Source organism: Haliotis rubra, unplaced genomic scaffold (assembly GCF_003918875.1).
Source record: "Haliotis rubra isolate DU_JTF1 unplaced genomic scaffold, ASM391887v1 Scf116, whole genome shotgun sequence".
Classification (NCBI taxonomy): domain Eukaryota; kingdom Metazoa; phylum Mollusca; class Gastropoda; order Lepetellida; family Haliotidae; genus Haliotis; species Haliotis rubra.
The window spans coordinates 24,587-50,380 of NW_025765070.1; the positions used below are offsets into that span (position 1 = coordinate 24,587).

The 25,794-nt window shown below is 41.5% G+C and overlaps 1 protein-coding gene across 3 annotated transcripts in view; it reads right to left on the reverse strand.

Annotated features, from left to right (window-relative positions):
• The window catches only part of LOC124256002 (coiled-coil domain-containing protein 9-like), a 56,856-nt gene that overhangs the window by 9,544 nt on the left and 21,518 nt on the right, over window positions 1-25,794 (reverse strand). For 2 of the 3 annotated variants that reach the window (XM_046689933.1, XM_046689931.1), the window contains exons 4-8: window positions 23,803-23,916; window positions 17,242-17,337; window positions 13,402-13,590; window positions 11,561-11,748; window positions 11,352-11,401 (exon numbers count right to left, since the gene is read on the reverse strand). In XM_046689933.1, coding sequence (XP_046545889.1) covers window positions 11,352-11,401; window positions 11,561-11,748; window positions 13,402-13,590; window positions 17,242-17,337; window positions 23,803-23,916 — 637 coding nt within the window. Of the gene's footprint in view, window positions 1-11,351; window positions 11,402-11,560; window positions 11,749-13,401; window positions 13,591-14,563; window positions 14,827-17,241; window positions 17,338-23,802; window positions 23,917-25,794 lie in introns of those variants that run through there. The other variant, XM_046689939.1, reaches the window with a different exon arrangement.

Consider the following 25,794-nt stretch of genomic DNA (forward strand, 5'->3'; position numbering starts at 1 on the left):
GATGCAGGTAAGATTATGTGTGTCATGATGTGATGCAGGTAAGATGATAAGTGTCATAATGTGATGCAGGTAAGATGATGTATGTCATGATGTGATGCAGGTAAGATGATAAGTGTCATGATGTGATGCAGGTAAGATTATGTGTGTCATGATAAGTGTCGTGATGTGATGAAGTAAGATGATGTGTGTCATGATGTGATGCAGGTAAGATGATATGTGTCATGATGTGATGCAGGTAAGATGATGTGTGTCATTGATGTGATGCAGGTAAGATGATATGTGTCATGATGTGATGCAGGTAAGATGATAAGTGTCATGATGTGATGCAGGTAAGATGATATGTGTCATGATGTGATGCAGGTAAGATGATATGTGTCATGATGTGATGCAGGTAAGATGATAAGTGTCATGATGTGATGCAGGGAAGATGATGTGTGTCATGATGTGATGCAGGTAAGATGATAAGTGTCATGATGTGATGAAGTAGTAAGATGATATGTGTCATGATGTGATGCAGGTAAGATGATAAGTGTCATGATGTGATGCAGGGAAGATGATGTGTGTCATGATGTGATGCAGGTAAGATGATAAGTGTCATGATGTGATGAAGTAAGATGATGTGTGTCATGATGTGATGCAGGTAAGATGATATGTGTCATGATGTGATGCAGGTAAGATGATGTGTGTCATTGATGTGATGCAGGTAAGATGTGTCATGATGTGATGCAGGTAAGATGATAAGTGATCAAGATGATGTATCATGATGATGCAGGTAAGATTGTGTGTGTCATGATGTGATGCAGGTAAGATGATATGTGTCATGATGTGATGCAGGTAAGATGATAAGTGTCATGATGTGATGTAGGTAAGATGATAAGTGTCATGATGTGATGCAGGTAAGATGATACGTATCATGATGTGATGCAGGTAAGATTATGTGTGTCATGATGTGATGCAGGTAAGATGATATGTATCATGATGTGATGCAGGTAAGATGATAAGAATCATGATGTGATGCAGGTAAGATGGAAGTGTCTTGATGTGATGCAGGTAAGATATGTGTCATGATGTGATGCAGGTAAGATGATATGTATCATGATGTGATGCAGGTAAGATGATATGTGTCATGATGTGATGCAGGTAAGATGATGTGTGTCATGATGTGATGCAGGTAAGATGATAAGTGTCATGATGTGATGCAGGTATGATGATGTGTGTCATGATGTTATGCAGGTAAGATGATAAGTGTCATGATGTGATGGAGTAAGATTATGTGTGTCATGATGTGATGCAGGTAACATGAAGTGTAAATGTTCTAATGATGGTCACATGGCGTGTATGAAATGATGTTTGTATAACAATACTTGTGATTACAGATATGTGATTTTGGACACCTTCAACTAGGTGATTGCTGACAGGGAGTGGACAGGGATTTCTATTGGAAAACTGGGGCTGGAGGGGTAGAGAGTGGTACAAGAGGGCTAGAAAAGTGGTAGAACGGTAAAGGGAGCTGGAGGGGGTAGTAAGAGGGTAGAAAGGGGTGGAGGGGGCTAGAGGGGTAGAGAGAGGTTAAAGGGGGCTGGAGGTATTAGGTATAGGAGAAAATACGCCCCCGAGGTTTTGGTAGAGAACGTAAAACCGAGGGATAAGGGAAATACCGAGGGGCTAAGGTATTAGAATGGGGGTTGAAAGGCGTGAAAGGGGCTAGAGGCAGCAGAGAGGTTAAAGGGGGCTGGAGGGGTAGTTAGAGGGTAGAAAGGGGTGGAGGGGCTAGAAGCTGTAGAGAGAGGTTAAAGGGGGCTGGAGGGGTTAGAGAGAAGGTAGAAAGGGGTGGGAGGGGCTAGAGGTGGTAGAGAGAGTTTAAAGGGGCTGGAGGGGGTAGAAAGGGGTGGAGGGGCAAGAAGCGGTTGAGAGAGGTTAAAGGGGGCTGTAGAGGATAGAAAGGGGGTAGAAAGGGGTGAAGGAGACTAGAGGGGGTAGAGAGAGGTAAAAGGGGGGCTGGAAGGGTTAGAAAGGGGTAGACAGGGTTGGATGGGATAGAAATGGAGGAGATGGAGACTGCTGGAAGTATTAGAGAGATGGAGCAAGTAAAATGAGTTATGAAGGAGTTGAAAAGATAGGGAGAAAGTTGTAAGGGTGTATACGGGAAAGTTTGCTGGTATACCACTAGTTTTTGCAAAAGAATAGGTGGATGGAGTAGATGGTTAGGCAGGGGTAGACAGGGGTTGGAAGAGGTTGGAGGGGTTGGACGGAAGAGAGTCTACTGGAACATATCTTCACCATTTGTGTATTGATTGTGTCATGACTTCATAATCTAATCTCAACTATGCAGACTTGACTAGATCTGTGGATGTTGTGATATGTATAGCACTGGACTGTCCCAGGCTGACGTAAAGCAGCCATCAGGCAGGAAACAGTCACAGCATTACAGCAGTCCAGAAGGCCTCACTTTCAATCTTAATCCGTCTGGACAGGCAATCTTAACAACTGGGATGTTTATGACAAAGAAGTTGAGAAAGATCCATTTTAGTTGTTATGATCAGAATTTGTAGGATTCATCTGAGAATGACCTCAGCTCCACCTACAATACAGTTAAATAATGTGGCTTCATTATTTGTGAAAACACCTATGAACAATACAAGCCACGGCCATTTGCCCTGACTCTACAGCAGTAACACAGAGGGGAAGGATATGGTATTTCCAACTTGACATTTCCACAAACAAGTTCCACAAACATTAATCATAGTTTTTCTGCAATCCACAACATGGGTCAATTATGCTTCATAACAAGTGGTCACACAAGTTTTCATTAAACTTTTGCCTCGGTTATATACAAGGAGGTGAAACTGTAGAGACCTAATGAACTAGCGTGAGGAACCTACAGTGTGTATTGCCTCGGTTATATACAAGGAGGTGAAACTGTAGAGACCTAATGAACTAGCGTGAGGAACCTACAGTGTGTATTGCCTCGGTTATATACAAGGAGGTGAAACTGTAGAGACCTAATGAACTAGCGTGAGGAACCTACAGTGTGTATTGCCTCGGTTATTTACAAGGAGGTGAAACTGTAGAGACCTAATGAACTAGCGTGAGGAACCTACAGTGTGTATTGCCTCGGGTTATATATACAAGGAGGTGAAACTGTAGAGACCTAATGAACTAGCTGAGGAACCCTACAGTGTGTATTGCCTCGGGTTATATACAAGGAGGTGAAACTGTAGAGACCTAATGAACTAGCTGCGAGGAACCTACAGTGTGTATTGCCTCGGTTATATACAAGGAGGTGAAACTGTAGAGACCTAATGAACTAGCTGAGGAACCTACAGTGTGTATTGCCTTGGTTATATACAAGGAGGTGAAACTGTAGAGACCTAATGAACTAGCGTGAGGAACCTACAGTGTGTATTGCCTCGTTATATACAAGGAGGTGAAACTGTAGAGACCTAATGAACTAGCGTGAGGAACCTACAGTGTGTATTGCCTCAAGTTATATACAAGGAGGTGAAACTGTAGAGACCTAATGAACTAGCGCGTGAGGAACCTACAGTGTGTATTGCCTCGGTTATATACAAGGAGGTGAAACTGTAGAGACCTAATGAACTAGCGTGAGGAACCTACAGTGTGTATTGCCTCGGTTATATACAAGGAGGTGAAACTGTAGAGACCTAATGAACTAGCGTGAGGAACCTACAGTGTGTATTGCCTCGGTTATATACAAGGAGGTGAAACTGTAGAGACCTAATGAACTAGCGTGAGGAACCTACAGTGTGTATTGCCTCGGTTATATACAAGGAGGTGAAACTGTAGAGACCTAATGAACTAGCGTGAGGAACCTACAGTGTGTATTGGGTGATATGTGGACACAGTATATCTGGCAATTGCTTTGGTGCAATTATATCATGATCTCCTTGAACCCGTATCAACACCTAGGTTGTCCATAGTCACTGACACTAATACAAACACACTCTGTGCAATCGGCTGTGAAGATTTAACACATAAATTACAACCTTAAAACATGACACTCGTATTAAACACTCAAAGTGAATTAGAGTTAAGCAGTTGGATTCAAACCTACTACTAGGTGGGTGCTGCAGACATCAACCAGCTCACACCTGAATACAGTGACATGCCCTGGTAACACACCCAACAACCAAAGCCAGACCTCACAGTAGGGAGAAGAGAAATTATTGGAGCCTGACATCAGATGTGTTCACTACTTGCACCATTCGACTCAAGCAGATCAGACAGAACTGAGGTCAGTCACTTTGGAAATATCTTCATATCTAATTCAGTTTTTCAAGATGAAGTTTTATGTTTAAGTGACCTGACAAAGGCCACACTGACTGGTCCCTGTGAAGTGTCGCTGACAAAGGCCACACTGACTGGTCCCTGTGTCCCTGCTTGACAGTCTGCCTGGTACAACCAATGAAACTGTACTCACCCCACCTTACACACACTGTACATGAGCCTTGTACACATTGGCATTTCTACATAACATATTTTAGAACACTAGGGAAACATACAAGCAACAGAGAGCAGTCACATTTCCTGGGGATGTTCCATGCATTGTGAGTTTCTGTACTGAAGATGACAGTAAGTTCAGATTATGTACATCATCAAGTAAAGATTTGTTTCATCAATTGTATTTTATAATCTCTTGTTTGTTACCATTGTATTTACATCTCTTTTAACCATTGTATTTACATCTCTTTAATGTTGCCATTGTATTTACATCACTGTATTTACTTAATGTTTGCCATTGTATTTACATGTCTGAGTACAACCATTGTATTTACACATGTTGCCATTGTATTTACATCGCTTAATGTTTCCATTGTATTTACATCTGAGAGTTTGTTAATGTTTCCATTGTATTTACATCGCTTTAATGTTGCCATTGTATTTACATCGCTTAATGTTGCCATTGTATTTACATCGCTTAATGTTTCCACTGTATTTACATCGCTTAATGTTTCCATAGTATTTACATCGCTTAATGTTGCCATTGTATTTACATTGCTTAATGTTTCCATTATATATAAATCTCTCACTGCTACCATTATATATAAATCTCTCACTGCTACCATTATATATAAATCTCTTACTGTTACCATTGTATTTACATCTCTGTGTGTTTCCATTGTATTTACATGTCTGAGTGCTGAAATTGTATTTACATCTGTGTGTGTTGCCAATGTTGGTATAACACAGGTACAACATGTCTATTTGATGTAACTGTACATGTTGCTCTCTTCTTATCAGGGAGTCTCACTGTACACTGTGGGTGTACTCAAAGATACTTCAGATTGAGGAACATGTGTTAAGTGTGCATGTGTTTGATAAATTCAATCTTTTATGCTCAGGAATATATTACGTATGACACTATGAAGTGCAGGCATTCAGGAAATAAGAACATGATTGATTTCAGTGTTTTTTGACAGAGGCAAACCAAATCAGACAAATAAATCAAATCAGTGAAAGCATTGCTTGCCTCTGATCAGTGTATCACAAGGGAGATAAGTACAAAGCCACAAGGCCATAATATAGTTGCCCATGATATGTACAGCACTCCAAGGACACTCTTGCTGGGAAAACACATGCAGTTAATAGCTTCAGTTGTTCAAGGGTTGAACAAAGTGAAAACCTTCTTCAACAATAGCTGCAACTAGTGGAGCATTAGATAGCTTGTTGAAGGACCAAACAAAAATGATCAAGATGACAATTCTTAAAGGTCACATGCAACCAAAAAATCAAACATAATTAGAACACAATTATCACCTATTCATGACATATAATATACATTGTTGATTATGAAAAAACAAAATTATAAGCGTACAATCGCAAATCAAAAGTGCAATATGTTGTACTTGGGTTTACTTCCCTCGAAACGAATCAGCCGGGATACCGAACCCAGGCAGAGTGGGTGGGTGTGCACTAAAGTGTAACGGCTGGTTCATTTGCAGATGCCCTCACGGCTCATTGTGTGTGTATATATAGAGATGTTCGGTTTTGTAAATACATGCTCATTTTTTTAGTATAACATTTTGCAATCAACAGACATCATAACATGTCATGTGTACAAGTATCACACCTGCCTGTCTGTGTAATTACATAATGTGACAGAGACCGAACTCGGGCCATAAATCAATGCGTTTTGTTTATGGTGTATAGCCTGATAGGCGTTAAGTTCAAATTGCATGCGGTCAGTGATCGAAGTTGTGTATTGAATATTGTCATTAGCAGACAGGCAGGCAGACACATATATAGGTGTCAGTAAAACAGACATTGAGTTTTGTCTGTGACAACGACATATCTATATCACAGTTAGAAATTCTGTCAACGCTAAATAATGACATTGCTTTTAAGTATCGAACTGAGAAAGTGACTCGGTAAGAAGAACGTGTGGTGAAATAGACAAATGAAATTATATAAACAGTAAAATCGATAATCTACTGTCATGACATATAAAAAGCTCGCGCCTGTGAAATGGTTTACTCCCGGAATGCCGGCATGTTACGGTTGCTGAACTAATCCGTTGTTGTTTCAACTATGGGGGTCGTATCAAATATCCATGTACAATTTACAAGGGGTGGTACATGTAGAGTCTTCTCTAACCATCTGTTTGAGATTAGAAAGAAAACTATCTACGGCGATCTTGGTATCATCTGCAGGATGGTTGTGGGCCTGACCTTGCTTCGTCACAAGGTCATCTTTGGGGTTGATGGTTGAAGTACAGCCTGGTGTTGAGCATATCCAATGGATGCTATTTTGTCGTCAAAAATATCAACAAAACATAGCCCACACCAAAGCCTTCACCAAGTATTCACCGGACAACCCGCTTCCAAGCTGCGTGAACCTATTTCACTGCACATGTGCTATGAGTACAGCCCAGCGAAGCGCAACCCAGCTGCTGAAACCACTTTTCCCCAAAGCGCTGGGGGAAAATTAGTGAATCGTTTGAACTCTGATTTCACGCGGTTTTGTTCATCGCGTTATTTTTCAACTTTATAAGTTGAATTTGCATTTTTGATGATTTGTTTCGGTAAGTCCATACCGAAAGGTATCAGGATCTGCAAAGTTGCGTTTTACGTTGCATGTGACCTTTAATACAAGACACCAGTGACTCACATAAACAACCCAAATGATAGTTTTGATAGACTTGAGAATATAGAATCATATGGTATTACATTTCAGTATGCTAGTTTTACTGACATAAATGTCATACTTCAGTTTCATTAAGGTTGTTTGAAAGGCTTATGTTTTGACACACAGATGCACATACGTGACCTCAAAGACATGATGTCATACTGCATACTAAAACTATATATAAATGGCATGTTCATACATGCATGAATGTTGTGTAATGTCCCAACACACATTGGTAAAAGGACTCCTATGGCTCATGTCAAATCACACAACTAGGGTTACATTCTAATATCACATCTGAAGGGGCAAACACAGCTGGAAGACAGCACACAACACTAAAATATGGCACAGATGAACCTTTTTTGTTCACATTACCAAAAACACCATGTTTTTCCCAAATAGAATCAGATGCAATCTTAAGATGGACAGGTCATTACACATGTTCAATTGTAATGTTGGTCCTTTGTCTTTGGATAGGATGGACAGGTCATTATGTATGTTCAACTGTAATGTTTGTCCTTGCGTAAAGACATCTTATCCAGTAGTAGCCATTTAGAGATATGGAGCAGTGAGCAGAGAACAAATTTCACAGTATCTGACCTAATTTCCACATACAACATTGCATGGCTTAAATGGTACTAGCAACAGGTGCAGCAAACATCTGATAGAGAGCACACCCTGGTACTGGATAGAAAGAGAGCACACCCATTCTGGTTACAGATTCACTCGAGCGGAGAGGGAGCGTACACTCTTGAAGGAGGAGACTTGGATTATATCAGGTAGTACATAGATCTGCCTCAGTAGAATTCTGCATACAAAAATCTAACTCGTTTGAGCTATTTTATCAGAAAGGTAGCCTATCCCAAACACAGCACCAATGTGTGTCTACATTGTACTGTCGACATTTGGCATTCTTGAACTAATTGTCTTCAATTTTGTCTGGATTATTTTTACTATTGGAATGATGACTTTGTGTCAGATCTGTCATTGTTTGTGTACAGTCATCGTAAACATTATCAAGTGTGAGGTCAACTTCTTTCTGAGAAAGATATAAAGTACATCCTATTACTGGATACAGAGCCCAGTACCCGAGTACTGGATAGAGACAGTACACCCAATGGATAGTGAGTACCAGGTACTGAATAGGTCAAGCATAGCAATGTAAAGGGGTACACCCTAAGAATGGACAGTCGACCCCCCTGTTGCATAATGAACACCCTACTAGATAGTGAGAGTACATCCAACAAGACCAATAGAGATGATACACCTACTGAATAGAGAGAACACCCTGCTGGATAGAGAAAAACCTATTGGGCAGAAAGAAGACCGCACTGGAAAGTCAGAACACCATACTCGATTGATAGAAAACCCCACTGGAAAGTGAGAACACCCTACTCGATAGATAGAACACCCAATAGGAAAGTGAGAACACCCTACTGATAGAGAGAATACCCAACAGGACAGTAAATATGCATAGTACTCTAAAGAGAATACAGCCTTCTGGATAGATAGAGTACAGAGAATAAAAGCAAACCTTGGTCTGTATCAAGAGGCCTAAGCTCGATTGGCATAAAGTTGTCACTGGTTTAATGTCCCTAAACTTAGTTTAAAGAAGGTTGCAAATCACCTGTATGATGCACCTGACTGACTTGGGCAAAGGCTATCTCTACAATAACTACAGACCCCCTTATAAGCAGCATGCACCAGACACAGTGAGGCTACCTATCACAGATACTTTCTCTAACTACAACAATCAGGCACAGAAAACAGTGTCAACAAGCAAATATCACTGATAATTGTCCGCTTGTACAGAAATCAAACACTTGATAACGCTGTGTAAAGATCTACGAGTACTATCTGTATAACATCAACGCCATAAGTTCCCATGTTGTCATCACACTGTAAACATTATCCAATACTATATTCACTGTCAACTTTTTGAGAAACTAGTTTTGAGGTACAATGCAACTTGATTGGAGCAGGACATTGCCACTTCCTTCCAATGATGTTGACTATCTAAACACCTATAAATTGTGGAGGTGAGAGTGACTACTTCCTGACATAATCGACACAGTATTGATATACTCTACCTCCATTACATCAAAGTAAGGATTTACAATAGGGATCAGACATCCAGTCATTCTAGACAGTTTGCAGCAGGGAAATAGAGACATAAGCCTACGTGTTCTGATTTCTGCTTAGTATTGTTTCCTAGTTTAGTACCAATGACATACAAGTAGTGTGTAATCAGTCTAACCAACGTTCCATGTTGTTTCTGTTTATTGAGGTGTCAGTTATGTGCTCCTATCACCCATATTGTATATAATCGCCTCTGCCATCATGAAACAAAAAATGTCAAGAACAGTCTTCTTTGAATTTAAAAATGTCATACCTTGAGTACTCTTTTAATTAAGTATCTGTAAGTGTTTGATATTGCCAGTGCCACATATGTATGAAAATATAAAATGCAAATTAAAATCTGAACAAACTAGCCTAAAAAAGGACAGCAAAAGTTTGCCTGTGCTATTTTATTGCAGGGCTCGATATATGAAATGAAACCTATTTTGCCCAACCTCAGGTAAAAACCTTGTTGCACCAGACAAAAACAGTCTGCACCTGCTGCTCATTATATAAGCCTCTAAAATTTACAACAAAATTATTCTGGATCTGAAAAAGAAAAGCAGGATTTATGGATGTCAACTTCTTTATTGTGAATAACATGACGTTTCGGAGTGTATGCTTGCTCCTTCATCAGGTGAAGGATCCGATAAGATCATTTCATATTACTATGTAAGATTTCATGGCATAAACAGTAACAGTCATTCAATCACTGCTCCAAGCCAGTTCGTCTGTATTCTTTTGAAGGCTGTGTTCTTTGTACACTAAAATATTCACAAGCACTGGGTGCAAGCTGGTTTCAATATGAGGTTTCGCAGTTTCTGGTTGGAACAGGTTCTAAGTTGAGCCTTGCATGGGGTCCCAGTTAAAAACTTTTTATAAAGATGGCATTATGACTGACATACGTCATATGAACTTTGAATTAAAACTTTGAACTCTCTACTTTCTGAGACTAAAAATTAGTTTCAATATTGCTCCTACTTGTAAAAGAAAGGGTGAACTTATGTGTTTTATGTCCACATAGATATACCCAATAGATAATTCATATAGTTAGACGATGAGTACTTCTTGATCCTATCATATCAAGAAATCAAACCACTAAATGTACTTACACTAGATCTAGTTTCATTGGGTACGACAGGTCCTCTATCATATCAAGAAATCAAACCACTATGTGTACTTAAACTAGATCTAGTTTCATCGGGGACGACAGGTCCTCTATCATATCAAGAAATCAAACCACTATGTGTACTTACACTAGATCTAGTTTCATCGGGTACAACAGGTCCTCTATCATATCAAGAAATCAAACCACTATGTGTACTTACACTAGATCTAGTTTCATCGGGTACAACAGGTCCTCTATCAGAAAAAGCTTGTATGCATCACGATGCATGCAGAGTTGTACGTTTACCACTTTTTCCATGATCATTCAGATTCATCCGAACATCAACAATTCAGATTGTGTTTGTTCATAACTAATCCAACCGAAATCTGCTCATTTTCAAATAGTGAGGAACTCCTGTGTTTTCTTTCACTAAAGACCCCAAAAAAGGATTTCATTATGAAGAAAATACCAGACTGCCAGCACTCAGTGTGAAGTGACCGATGTTAACAACTGCCGCTGTGGGGAGTTGGGTGTTGAGAAAATTCGATTTTTAAATTGCAAAATTTTCTATTTGAGGTACATAAACTTCTTGAAGTTTATATATTTTGAAATCTGAGTATTTATGCATACCATTGATACTTCAAATGATACGTAAATCCTACTTGGTAAATAGTTATTGCAAGTTGGGGATTTGGGGGATGTCATTAAATAGTCTCCTGTGAAATGGTTTCGACACCAGCACTGAGAGGATAACCTGATAATAGGGTTTACTTCAAAACTATTGCAGAGAAAGTTAGTAGCAAACAGGATGTCTTTGAAAACATAAATATTTGACAGTGTAATGACAGCCAACATTGGGAATTTATGGCTATCGGGTAATAGAAGCAGGGTTTTCAATGGAATTATATATTTCAATTGTCAAGTATCTAAGATATTTTCGTGGAATTTTCACTCAATCTCACAAGAAAGATGTAACTACCTGGTCGTTTGGCTGGCTCTGTTCTCTGTGGACTTGAAGATTGTTCGAAACTAGAACAAATTAAAGAAGCATATAGTTTTACCAGGTATTTCATTACACCAAAATGTCCAAGTTTTTTGTCACTATGATCATGAAAGAAGAATACTTATAGACAACACTTGAATATGGTCTGTGAAACTATCTGGATGTATATGATCAACACCACTTACTCTTGCTGATTCTTATCAGCATCCCACGCACGCCGCCACTCTCCTGATGTCGATTTCTGGCGGTCCATTCTCTCCTGGTCCACACGGTCGCGTTCTGCTTTCCACTCCAGATACTGCTTCCGCTCTTTCCCTGTCATCGCCATTGCAAGCTCCATCTTGGTGCGTGGGGGTCCTGACTTAGGACGTTCCTGGAACAAGATCACAACACTACATCCACAACATCAAGATAACATCATCATGGTGTTAAACATATGTGATCACATCCTGACAAGCATGCAGTGGGCCAAGAAATGTACAGAACACATAGTACAGATCACATCCTGACACACATGCAGTGGGCCAAGAAACGTCCAGAACAAACGCACAACATACCAGACATATAGTACAGATCACATCCTGACACACATGCAACAGAACACATAGTACATCACATCCTGACACACATGCAGAAACGTACAGAACACATAGTACAGATCACATCCTGACACACATGCAGTGGGCCAAGAAACGTACAGAACACATAGTACACAGATCACATCCTGACACACATGCAGTGGGCCAAGAAACGTACAGAACACATAGTACAGATCACATCCTGACACACATGCAGTGGGCCAAGAAACGTACAGAACACATAGTACAGATCACATCCTGACACACATGCAGTGGGCCAAGAAACGTACAGAACACATAGTACAGATCACATCCTGACACACATGCAGTGGGCCAAGAAACGTACAGAACACATAGTACAGATCACATCCTGACACACATGCAGTGGGCCAAGAAACGTACAGAACACATAGTACAGATCACATCCTGACACACATGCAGTGGGCCAAGAAACGTACAGAACACATAGTACAGATCACATCCTGACACACATGCAGTGGGCCAAGAAACATACAGAACACATAGTACAGATCACATGTGACAGATCCCACTTCAGAAAGTCTATATATACTTATCCAAGTTAAACTTATATAAGTTAAGCATACAGATGTGCATAGATGTCCCAGTTCAGAATAGAACTGTCTGTAGTTGATTGGAATATACTGTATTCCCTATAACAACCTGGCTCTATCCAAGGACAATCAGAACAAGCAGTTGTCACTAAGGTGACATAATCCCCCGCTGCAAATGATCAAATCAAACTTAAAAAGAAATGAAAGTGAAGGTCGTGGTTTAAGATGAAGTTCAAAGTCAACAAACACATGACCAGTCAACCTCTCTTGATATCAAGAGAAGTCTTGAAAGTCTATGAAGAAAATCCAGTGAACTGTTCTTGAGATATCTTGCTGACAATCTTAACATGCAAGGTTAACATGCTGAAATCTTAAAAGTGTCACTGTGACCTAGAAAATTAAGTGAAGGTCACCAAAATCAACTGGGCCCTGCACCCTGGTGTCAAATATGATGAAAATCCATTGAATGGTTCTGGAGGTATCTCGCTGACAAGCTTAACATGTACGTTAACATGCTGAAACCTTCAAAGTGTCACTGTGACCTTGAAAATTGAGATTTCTTGCTGACAAGGGTAAAACGTTAAAGTAGCCGTGTAACCTTGAAATGAAGGTCAAGGTCACCAAACCTGACTGGGACCTTTTGCATACTGTGATGAACCTAGGTACCAAGTATGAAAAGAATCTAGCTTCGCACTAAACGCGCGGCGGGAGATAATTATATCATAATCATTTTCAAGTCAGTTCTTCCACATGCTTGATTTGACCACACACACAGACACACACAAAAGACAGGAGAAATCACAAAGGGGTACATCTGAATGGAAAATTCTTTAAAAAAAACCCACCTGATCACATAATCAGTAACTAAGTTATTACCTGGCGTTCTTTGGTTGTTCTCATTTGTGTTTTGACATTATTAAAGTCTTGACCCCCATAATTTTTGGGGTGTCGTCTTGTGTCAGGTTTGCGGACTTTTTCCACTGGAGTTTCTCCGTTAGATTCCTTGGCAGGCCCTTCTCTGCGTCGGTCAGCAAGGAAGTTGTAGGAGGGGTCTGGAGGTGGACCCTGTGCAAGTAGGAAAACATTACATGCTGGAACAGCACACCAGAGGCTCCTTTCACGAAGCAACCTTTACTAAGGTTAACCTTAACTCCCATTCTTTAACATTGCACTAAGGTTTTCTTAGTGCTTTGTGAAAGGAGGTCCAGGACCATTCACATCAGCTACAGATCTCCTATCAAGTGCATCAACAAGATACTGAATTTACAGTGAAAAAAGTCCCATTTTGGGGATATCAGCTTCAGTTAATTCTGTATTTATAACTTCCACAACATGACCATATGACAAAGCTTTGTTGTCTGACACTCGTCTTTACGTTTTGGCCCATGAAAACATATAGTAATGTAAACAGTTGCATCTTTATTTCAATTTTCATCAATCTAAAATGAGAAATAATAACTTTCGAGGTGCAAATCAAATGTGAAGCAAAGAAAACATATATCATGTAACCAATTCCCCAAATGAAGACACAAACAGTCCAATGAGGGCAATAATTGTATGTGACATTCCAGTCATGCTCCCTGTAGCAGATGCAAGCAGGTCTCCACAGTCTGCACACTGAGTGTAGACAGTGGTCACACTAGCAGCATGCTGGCAGCTCAGACACTATGCAGCATCCAGACAAGAACATACAGCAAGGAGGACACATGCCGAAGCACAGCCAATACACTGGTTAATAGTTTGTGTGTAAATACCAGATTCACCCTAGCCCATGGTGATAAGAAAGGAAAGTAAGACATTGCATCACTCTGTAATGATAATGAAGCTACTGGAACAGAATATATAGGGGAATGTAAAGTGATAGAAAACTCAGATTGTATACCTCCATGTGTGCAATCTGTCGAATGTTACCCAATTACTGAGTGTCACTACAGTGACCAGAGCGGGACAGGAAGCGCTATAAGGACTACAGTGCATGATGAAGGGGCCCTAACACTTCCACACTGCCTGTCATCCTGCACTGGACCTGTGGACTCACATCTTCTGGTCCCAGCTTGCTCGATCCTCTCTGGGGTCGACCTGAGGGTATGAGGCGATCTCTCCTTTGGGCCATCTCTTCATGGTTCTTTGAGGTGATCTGTGGTCGTCTGTTCCTCTTGGCAGGGATGGTCCTCATGTCATGCTTCCCCCTCCTCGATATCCTCTATCTGCTCTGCTTCAGGTGGATCTGAGTGGAATTTGGAAGGAGGGCGTCTGGTCATCCCATCCCCTTCATCACCACCATCATTAGCATCATCCTCAGTGATGTCAACTTCACCAGAGTGGGGTTCCCACCGTATGACTCGAAATACGCCTTGCTATGGATGGGATGAGAGTGACATGCCAGTTAGTAGACAGGCAGCATGCAGGGGACAGACACCTGTGTACATAGTTTTGTTGAGAATGTGCACTACACTCAATGCCATATGTACCAGCAATGACACTTGTTAGATATCTATTACTGATGAGGTTCTTGAGAGGCATATAGAAGTTGGCATTCAAGCATAAGGCAAAATATTAAAATGTCAACTTCTTCTGGACTTCAATGTTTCTGGGCTTTTCCTTGCCCCTTTGTCAGGTGAATGGTAACTAACAGTTATACAGGATATATATACTAGTAATGTACATGAAGCCGGAGTGAATTTAAGCATGTATATATACAATAAACAGGGGATTATGAGATGAAATGGAATGATATACAACAGCAGATATAGTGTTGTTACAGTAGATTAAGTGGGTAAGTGATGGAAGCTAATTGAGTCAAAAGGGTAGCTGATGTTTTAACAGTAGACTGAGTGGGTCTTATCACCTACTCAATCTATTGTTAACATCATATTTTGCCTTATATTCTACTACTGATGTTAGGAATGAACACAGTATGTAAACATATTGACATAAAAATCCGAGTAACAAACAAAGCCTATGTACACAGGTTTGAAGTGATCAATGATTTGATGATGAACTGTTATCATATATAGCTATACCTCATCAGCATTATTAGCCTTGTCTTGGATGGTCTACAAACCTTCCTTTGTTTCCAACCATCACAACGTGGTAAACTAGGTCCACATGAGACGCTGCCTGGAAGTCTCACTTAATACATGTACGTGGTGAAAAGGATACTCTCTCCTCACAACTAGCAGAGTAAATAAATGCATAATGCTGTCATCAAATCACGTCACTGATGCAGAAACAACGTATCTACAACTGTAACTGGGGTTTGTCATGTTTAATGTTGGCACAAGTATATGCCCAGAAATCTCCTACAACTACTGTACACATGCAGTCTGAATCATGTTCTACAATTAATTATCATTATGGCAATAACCTTTCGAATTTTGTCTTTTGATTTATGTTTCATGAATCAAGCAGAATTCCACCATTCCTATTCATGCAAATCACTGTTCAGGTCTTAAACAAGTTAGGATGGAGGGGATCATGCATCATCACTGCTTAGGAAATACCTCCCCTGAAGACTACGCCACCGATCAACCCAGCTGACTACCCCTTGCTTGCCATCCTTCTGAACCACCCCAGCTGACTAGCCCTTGCTCGCCATCCTTCTGGACCACCCCAGCTGACTACCCCTTGCTTGCCATCCTTCTGAACCACCCCAGCTGACTACCCCTTGATCGCCATCCTTCTGAACCACCCCAGCTGACTACCCCTTGATCCCCATCCTTCTGAACCACCCCAGCTGACTACCCCTTGCTCGCCATCCTTCTGGACCACCCCAGCTGACTACCCCTTGCTCGCCATCCTTCTGGACCACCCCAGCTGACTACCCCTTGCTCGCCATCCTTCTGAACCACCCCAGCTGACTACCCTTGCCCGCCATCCTTCTAGACCACCCAGCTGACTACCCCTTGATCGCCATCCTTCTGAACCACCCCAGCCGACTACCCCTTGCTCGCCATCCTTCTGGACCACCCCAGCTGACTACCCCTTGATCGCCAACCTTCTGAACCACCCCAGCTGACTACCCCTTGCTCGCCATCCTTCTGGACCACCCCAGCTGACTACCCCTTGCTCGCCATCCTTCTGAACCACCCCAGCTTATTACCCCTTGTGGGCCATCCCCTTGGTGGTGACTACAACTGGACAACATCTGTTGACTACCCCCTGTGCACCAGCCCTGTTGACTATATCTGTTGACTACCCCCTGTGCACCACCCATGTTGACTACATCTGTTGACCATCCATGTGCACCACCCGTGTTGACTACATCTGTTGACCACCCATGTGCACCACCCATGTTGACTACATCTGTTGACTACCCCCTGTGCACCACCCATGTTGACTACATCTGTTGACCACCCATGTGCACCACCCATGTTGACTACATCTGTTGACTACCCCCTGTGCACCACCCATGTTGACTACATCTGTTGACTACCCCCTGTGCACCACCCATGTTCACTACCCCCTGTGCACCACCCATGCTGACTACATCTGTTGACTACCCCCTGTGCACCACCCATGTTGACTACATCTGTTGACTACCCCCTGTGCACCACCCAAGGTGGACTCCCCCTGTGCACCACCCATGTTCACTCCTGTTGATATTGATATCTGAGAAAAAAATGAATTGCTTTTGCAGCCAGTATATGTAAAGTTGATAACGAGCAGCACAATGCAAAGATGAACTTTTCCTGTTATTCAGCAATATCACCTAACCTGTGGCTTCTTTTCCTTGCTCTTCCCGCCTACCTGAGGCTTGCCCCTCCCTCCTGACTTGGGGCGGGGTCCACGTCTGTCTTCCCCAGGTAGAGACTGCATTCCAAAACAAAACATGTAATTGTCTGACATCACATGAGTCAAACTTCGTTTAGGAGGATATTGTAGTGTGTAACGTGAAAAGAAAGTTGCAAGTTTCAAATTCAAACATGACCTTCAAACAGAACAGAAAGTGGGTTTATCTCAACATTCTACAGTTTACAATGACAAAAAGACATTTGTTTGGTGAGGTCAGAATAATGGCAACCATATCCCAACTGCATAGATCGATGTTCATGATGTTAACCACTGGGGAAATAATCCCTCTACTCAAGAGTTGGAAGAATGGGAGGACACCTTTTTTTTCAGGGGGTAAGAAAACAACATGATATATTGCTTTGCGTGAACGAACAAGAGAAGACAACTTTGTCAGTAAAGACAGTAAATTTGCAAATAAACATCACTAGACATGATTGTTTACCATTTCAGTTCTAATTTGTTTTTGCTTTCCCTAGTATTATATATGCAGGGTTTAAGATCACCTTGTGTATTTGTCTCATATACAGAGCTGGAAATAGCAATCAGCTGTGCACACGTCCCCCGCGATCTACCGGTGATTTTCGAGATGGATTCTGATGCAGTGATAGGAAAAATATAGGTTTATCCACATGATTCGCAGTCTTGTTTATGTATTTAAAAAAGACACTTTTGACTTGCAATACGTAAATGCGTCCACGAGACCCACACGTTATGCAGGTGGGTGAGTTGACACAATATGATAGATACGTGGTCATTTAAACATTGCGTGACAGGTTGTGCATCGATTTTCATTTTTTGCGGGAGATGTAGGTTAATAGGGGGGAATCCCAAAATCACGCAACCTGTATGCAACACTGCAATAAGTCATCCCTCTCCCACCAAGTTGATGGCTGTACTTGAACAGTCTTTCAAACCTGACCTTCTGCGATGACATATTTTTTTTGTGTTTGAGTGAGATGTTTTCACTGACCTTGGGGAACAAAACGCAGTGTGTCCACTATATTTCGGGTCAAAGGAGAAAAAAACAAACAATATGAGTCAGGATAAGGGAAAATAAATGATCCAAAGCTGGTAGTTTGCAACACCAATGATCAAGGTTGCTATATTCCACTGAATCCTACAACACAATAAGTATTCATTATCACAATCACTGCTTCTAAAAATGTCCTATCTGCATTCAATAATCCAAGAACTCAACAGTGTATTTGTGTCGCTAATTTGGCCAAATCAGTAATACGTCATATATATATTAGACACTGTCCAGTGCCATAATTCGTCATATATATATGAGACACTGTCCAGTGCCATAATACGTCATATATATATTAGACACTGTCCAGTGCCATAATACGTCATGTGGACTTCAAAGATTCTTCTGTTTTAAACATATATTATCAGTAACCATATCTGAATATCAGGAGGCACTGATAACTGACATGTATTGAAACTACTGCAGCTACAAGATTCGAAGAACTGCCAAGGTAGAGCACGTGCCCATGAGTCAATACTTGTAGGAGATAACTGAGGATGAGGTGGTGTGTCACCTGCTTTACTGTTCAGTGTACAAGGTAGAGCACGTGCCCATGAGTCAATACTTGTAGGAGATAACTGAGGATGAGGTGGTGTGTCACCTGCTTTACTGTTCAGTGTACAAGGTAGAGCACGTGCCCATGAGTCAATACTTGTAGGAGATAACTGAGGATGAGGTGGGGTGTCACCTGCTTTACTGTTCAGTGTACAAGGTAGAGCAGGTGTCCATGAGTCAATACTTGAAGGAGATAACTGAGGATGAGGTGGTGTGTCACCTGCTTTACTGTTCAGTGTACAAGGTAGAGCAGGTGTCCATGAGTCAATACTTGTAGGAGATAACTGAGGATGAGGTGGTGTGTCACCTGCTTTACTGTTCAGTGTACAAGGTAGAGCAGGTGCCCATGAGTCAATACTTGTAGGAGATAACTGAGGATGAGGTGGTGTGTCACCTGCTTTACTTTACTGTTCAGTGTACAAGGTAGAGCAGGTGCCCATGAGTCAATACTTGTAGGAGATAACTGAGGATGAGGTGGTGTGTCACCTGCTTTACTGTTCAGTGTACAAGGTAGAGCAGGTGTCCAGGAGTCAATACTTGTAGGAGATAACTGAGGATGAGGTGGTGTGTCACCTGCTTTTACTGTTCAGTGTACAAGGTAGAGCAGGTGCCCATGAGTCAATATAGGAGATAACTGAGGATGAGGTGGTGTGTCACCTGCTTTACTGTTCAGTGTACAAGGTAGAGCAGGTGCCCATGAGTCAATACTTGTAGGAGATAACTGAGGATGAGGTGGTGTGTCACCTGCTTTACTGTTCAGTGTACAAGGTAGAGCAGGTGCCCATGAGTCAATACTTGTAGGAGATAACTGAGGATGAGGTGGTGTGTCACCTGCTTTACTGTTCAGTGTACAAGGTAGAGCAGGTGCCCATGAGTCAATACTTGTAGGAGATAACTGAGGATGAGGTGGTGTGTCACCTGCTTTACTGTTCAGTGTACAAGGTAGAGCAGGTGCCCATGAGTCAATACTTGTAGGAGATAACTGAGGATGAGGTGGTGTGTCAGCCTGCTTTACTGTTCAGTGTACAAGGTAGAGCAGGTGCCCATGAGTCAATACTTGTAGGAGATAACTGAGGATGAGGTGGTGTGTCACCTGCTTTACTGTTCAGTGTACAAGGTAGAGCAGGTGCCCATGAGTCAATACTTGTAGGAGATAACTGAGGATGAGGTGGTGTGTCACCTGCTTTACTGTTCAGTGTACAAGGTAGAGCAGGTGCCCATGAGTCAATACTTGTAGGAGATAACTGAGGATGAGGTCACGCCGCTTTACTGTTCAGTGTACAAGGTAGAGCAGGTGTCCATTAGTCAATACTTGTAGGAGATAACTGAGGATGAGGTGGTGTGTCACCTGCTTTACTGTTCAGTGTACAAGGTAGAGAGCAGGTGCCCATGAGTCAATACTTGTAGGAGATAACTGAGGATGAGGTGGTGTGTCACCTGCTTTACTGTTCAGTGTACAAGGTAGAGCAGGTGCCCATGAGTCAATACTTGTAGGAGATAACTGAGGATGAGGTGGTGTGTCACCTGCTTTACTGTTCAGTGTACAAGGTAGAGCAGGTGCCCATGAGTCAATACTTGTAGGAGATAACTGAGGATGAGGTGGTGTGTCACCTGCTTTACTGTTCAGTGTACAAGGTAGAGCAGATGTCCATGAGTCAATACTTGTAGGAGAAAACTGAGGATGAGGTGGTGTGTCACCTGCTTTACTGTTCAGTGTACAAGGTAGAGCAGGTGCCCATGAGTCAATACTTGTAGGAGATAACTGAGGATGAGGTGGTGTGTCACCTGCTTTACTGTTCAGTGTACAAGGTAGAGCACGTGCCCATTAGTCAATACTTGTAGGAGATAACTGAGGATGAGGTGGGGTGTCACCTGCTTTACTGTTCAGTGTACAAGGTAGAGCAGGTGCCCATGAGTCAATACTTGTAGGAGATAACTGAGGATGAGGTGGTGTGTCACCTGCTTTACTGTTCAGTGTACAAGGTAGAGCAGGTGTCCATGAGTCAATACTTGTAGGAGATAACTGAGGATGAGGTGGGGTGTCACCTGCTTTACTGTTCAGTGTACAAGGTAGAGCAACGTGCCCATTGAGTCAATACTTGTAGGAGATAACTGAGGATGAGGTGGGGTGTCACCTGCTTTACTGTTCAGTGTACAAGGTAGAGCAGGTGCCCATGAGTCAATACTTGTAGGAGATAACTGAGGATGAGGTGGTGTGTCACCTGCTTTACTGTTCAGTGTACAAGGTAGAGCAGGTGCCCATGAGTCAATACTTGTAGGAGATAACTGAGGATGAGGTGGGTGTCACCTGCTTTCTGTTCAGTGTACAAGGTAGAGCTGGTGCCCATGAGTCAATACTTGTAGGAGATAACTGAGGATGGTGGTGTGTCACCTGCTTTACTGTTCAGTGTACAAGGTAGAGCAGGTGCCCATGAGTCAATACTTGTAGGAGATAACTGAGGATGAGGTGGTGTGTCACCTGCTTTGCTGTTCAGTGTGTACAAGGTAGAGCAGGTGCCCATGAGTCAATACTTGTAGGAGATAACTGAGGATGAGGGTGTGTCACCTGCTTTACTGTTCAGTGTACAAGGTAGAGCAGGTGCCCATGAGTCAATACTTGTAGGAGATAACTGAGGATGAGGTGGTGTGTCACCTGCTTTACTGTTCAGTGTACAAGGTAGAGCAGGTGCCCATTAGTCAATGCTTGTAGGAGATAACTGAGGATGAGGTGGTGTGTCGCCTGCTTTACTGTTCAGTGTACAAGGTAGAGCAGGTGCCCATGAGTCAATACTTGTAGGAGATAACTGAGGATGAGGTGGTGTGTCGCCTGCTTTACTGTTCAGTGTACAAGGTAGAGCAGGTGCCCATTGAGTCAATGCTTGTAGGAGATAACTGAGGATGAGGTGGTGTGTCACCTGCTTTACTGTTCAGTGTACAAGGTAGAGCAGGTGCCCATGAGTCAATACTTGTAGGAGATAACTGAGGATGAGGTGGTGTGTCACCTGCTTTACTGTTCAGTGTACAAGGTAGAGCAGGTGCCCATGAGTCAATACTTGTAGGAGATAACTGAGGATGAGGTGGTGTGTCGCCTGCTTTACTGTTCAGTGTACAAGGTAGAGCAGGTGCCCATGAGTCAATACTTGTAGGAGATAACTGAGGATGAGGTGGTGTGTAGCCTGCTTTACTGTTCAGTGTACAAGGTAGAGCAGGTGCCCATGAGTCAATACTTGTAGGAGATAACTGAGGATGAGGTGGTGTGTCACCTGCTTTACTGATCAGTGTACAAGGGGTGGCTGGAAACTGTAGGGGTGGCGTTCAAGGGTGGAAGTGAACCTATGAGATGATCCATAAAAGGGAAGGCTTTCAAAAGTCACCACTAAGTAAAACAAATGACAAAGTATATGGGATTCATTTGAATATCACATAGCTTGTTCCAAATCTTCTGAAATCTAAAAGAAATTTACATCCTCTGATGATCATTTAAGTCATTTTGAAGAACCATGGTAACTTTTGTAACCACGGATTATTCTTTGATTGACCACTATCCGCTTGAGACTAAACAAAGGCCAAAGCAGTTGAACAACTAATGTTTCATCCAACAAGGAAAGCAAAGAGTTTTCCATGAGTAGGTCAGGAGATTCTTGGAAACCAAAAGAATTCAAAAGGACTTCCTCCCAAAAGTTCAGGCGAGACAGTTCCCCGGAGGAAGCCTTCTACCTCAGCGGCTTTCAGGCACTCCATTATCCTGATTGGATATGTGTGGACCCTGGATTATGTTGAAACAAGAAGACAAAGTCATCAATATCCCCCGCAATGGCAAAATACTCTTCAGGAATATGTCTACGAGTTATGATTATGTCAAATATTTAGGTGTGTATATAGAAAAGTGGAAGGAGAGTATTGAAAGGTTTTTAAAGTTCTGCTCCAGAAAGGAGCACTATCACCAATTTCAGTCTAAGTCAAACTTGTTGCCATGGAAATGCCAAAAATATTTTATTCAGAAATCCAAAACTACCAAAAGGCACCAGTACACCACCAAATCTATGTATGTGCCAAGTTTGGTGAAGAAACATTGAACAGTTTTAGAGTTCTGCTCCAGAAAAGAGCACTGCCACTAATTTCAGTTTTAGTCAAACTTGTTGCCATGGAAATGCCAAAAATATTTTATTAAGAATTCCAAAAACTACCAAAAGGCACCAGTACACAACCAGATCTATGTATGTGCCAAGTTGGTGAAGAAACATTGAACGGTTTTAGAGTTCTGCTCTGGAAAAGAGCACAACCACCAATTTCAGTCTAAATCAAACTTGTTGCCATGGAAACGCCAAAAATATTTCTTTCAGAATTCCAAAACTACCAAAAGGCACCAGTACACCACAAGATCTATCTATGTGCCAAGTTTGGTGAAGAAATATTGAACGGTTTGAGAGTTCTGCTTCGGAAAAGAGCACTACTACTAATATCAGTCTAAGTCGAACTTGTTGCCACGGAAACACCAAAATTATTTTATTCAGAATTCCAAAACTACCAAAAGGCACCAGTACACCACCAGATCCATGTATGTGCCAAGTTTGGTGAAGAAATATTGAACGGTTTTAGAGTTCTGCTCCGGAAAAGACAAATGTGCACGGACGGACGTCCGGATGGACGCACACACGGACGGAGTCCATTTTAATACCCCCCGCAAAACGCATTGCGGGGGATAATTAGGAACCTCCATGAGGACAGTCCATGAAAGTTACACTCAACATTTCAGCTACACATCATACCCTAACAGCGAGTATTGTCATACTCTCAGTCAAGTGTGAAATTGCTGTCATAGTGTCAATATTTACTTACTACCTGCTGTAGACGACCACAAGCAGGCATGAATCTGTTCCTATTGTGTTTTGCCCTACCTTAGATTCCTTCTGCGGGGACGATGACCCAGAGCTTGAAGCTTCCCTGGTATAGGAGTTGACATCTTTATTGGGGTTGTTTTTGGCGGCAACTCTTTTATCCGCTTCTATTTCCTGCAAGAAAAGACAGATATTTTACAAGGACTGGCTGGCATTTTGCAAAACAAAGACATTCACCTCTCATAATTATATGAAAACTCACCATAACCTGTCAACAAATAACCATCACTAATCTTTGTTATTCACTAGTGTTGTTCATATTAAACAAGAGTCATCAGAATATGACATATCCCCCCGGCCCCTACAAATTTGAAAGAACAAATCATCTGACAGTTACTTAAAGTCCAGCTTGATTTGTTTTAGACTAAGTCCGAATCATTTCCACGGAAATCATGAGTAATATAAATGCCAAAAATCTGTAACTAGCAAAAGGCACCATTTCAAAATTGGCCTAATATATCTGCCAAGTTCTGTTGAAAGATATTGAACGCTTTTAAAGCTGTGCTACGGAAATGAAGCCCACCCCTCCCTTTTGGGACTAAGTCTGAATCGTTTCCATGGAAACCGGGAAAAAATAAATATGCCAAAATTCTGTCAAATAGCAAAAGCCACCACTTTGGCATCTGCCTTACATATCTGCCAAGTTTTGCTGAAAGATATTAAGAAGGTTTTGAGTTCTTCTCCCGAAATGAGACCCACCCCTCACTTTTGAGACTAAATCTGAATAATTTCCATGGAAACCGAAAAAAATAATAAATCACAAAAATCTGCAAACAGCAAAAGCCACCACTTTGGCATCTGCCTCACATATCTGCCAAGTTTTGCTGAAAGATATTTAGAAGGTTTTGAGTTCTCCTTTTGAGACTAAGTCTGAAAAGAAACCCACCCAAAAATCTGCAAACAGCCTTTTGAGACTAAGTCTGAATAATTTCCATGGAAACTGAAAGATATTTAGAAGGTTTTGAGTTCTCCCGAAAAGAAACCCACCCTCCCTTTTGAGACTAAAAAAATAATAAATAAATCACAAAAATCTGCAAACAGCAAAAGGCACCACTTTGGGATCTGCTTCACATATCTACCAAGTTATGCTGAAAGATATTAAGAAGTTTTCGAGTTGTTCTCCGGAAACGAAACTCACCCCTCCCTTTTGGGACTAAGTCCGAATCGTTTCCATGGAAACTGGGAAAAATAAAAATGCCAAAAATCTGCAAATAGCAAAAGGCACCACTTAAGGTTCTGTTTGATATATCTAGAAAGTTGTGTTGAAAAATATTGAACGGTTCTTGAGTTATGCTCCGGAAACGAAGCCCACCCATCCTTTAAGACTAAATCCAAAACGTTTCCATGGAAACCGGGAAAATAAAAATGGAAAAATCTGTAAATAGCAAAAGGCACCACCTTAGGTTCTGTTTGATATATCTACCAACTTTTGTCGAAAAATATTGAACAGTTTCTGAGTTATGCTCTGGAAGCAAAATGATTACGGACGGACGGACGGACGGACGGACGGACGGACGGATAGACGGACGAGGCGTTGACTATATCCATTAGATGCCTGGTGAATAAAAAATGACAACCACCACTCATCTTTGTTATTCACTAGTGTTGTTCATATTAAACAAATAACAACCATCACTCATCTTTGTTATTCACTAGTGTTGTTCATATTAAACAAATAACAACCACCACTCATCTTTGTTATTCACTAGTGTTGTTCATACTAAACAAATAACAACCACCACTCATCTTTGTTATTCACTAGTGTTGTTCATATTAAACAAAATAACAACCATCACTCATCTTTGTTATTCACTAGTGTTGTTCATATTAAACAAATAACAACCACCACTCATCTTTGTTATTCACTAGTGTTGTTCATATTAAACAAAATGACAACCACCACTCATCTTTGTTATTCACTTGTGTTGTTCATACTAAACAAATAACAACCACCACTCATCTTCGTTATTCACTAGTGTTGTTCATACTAAA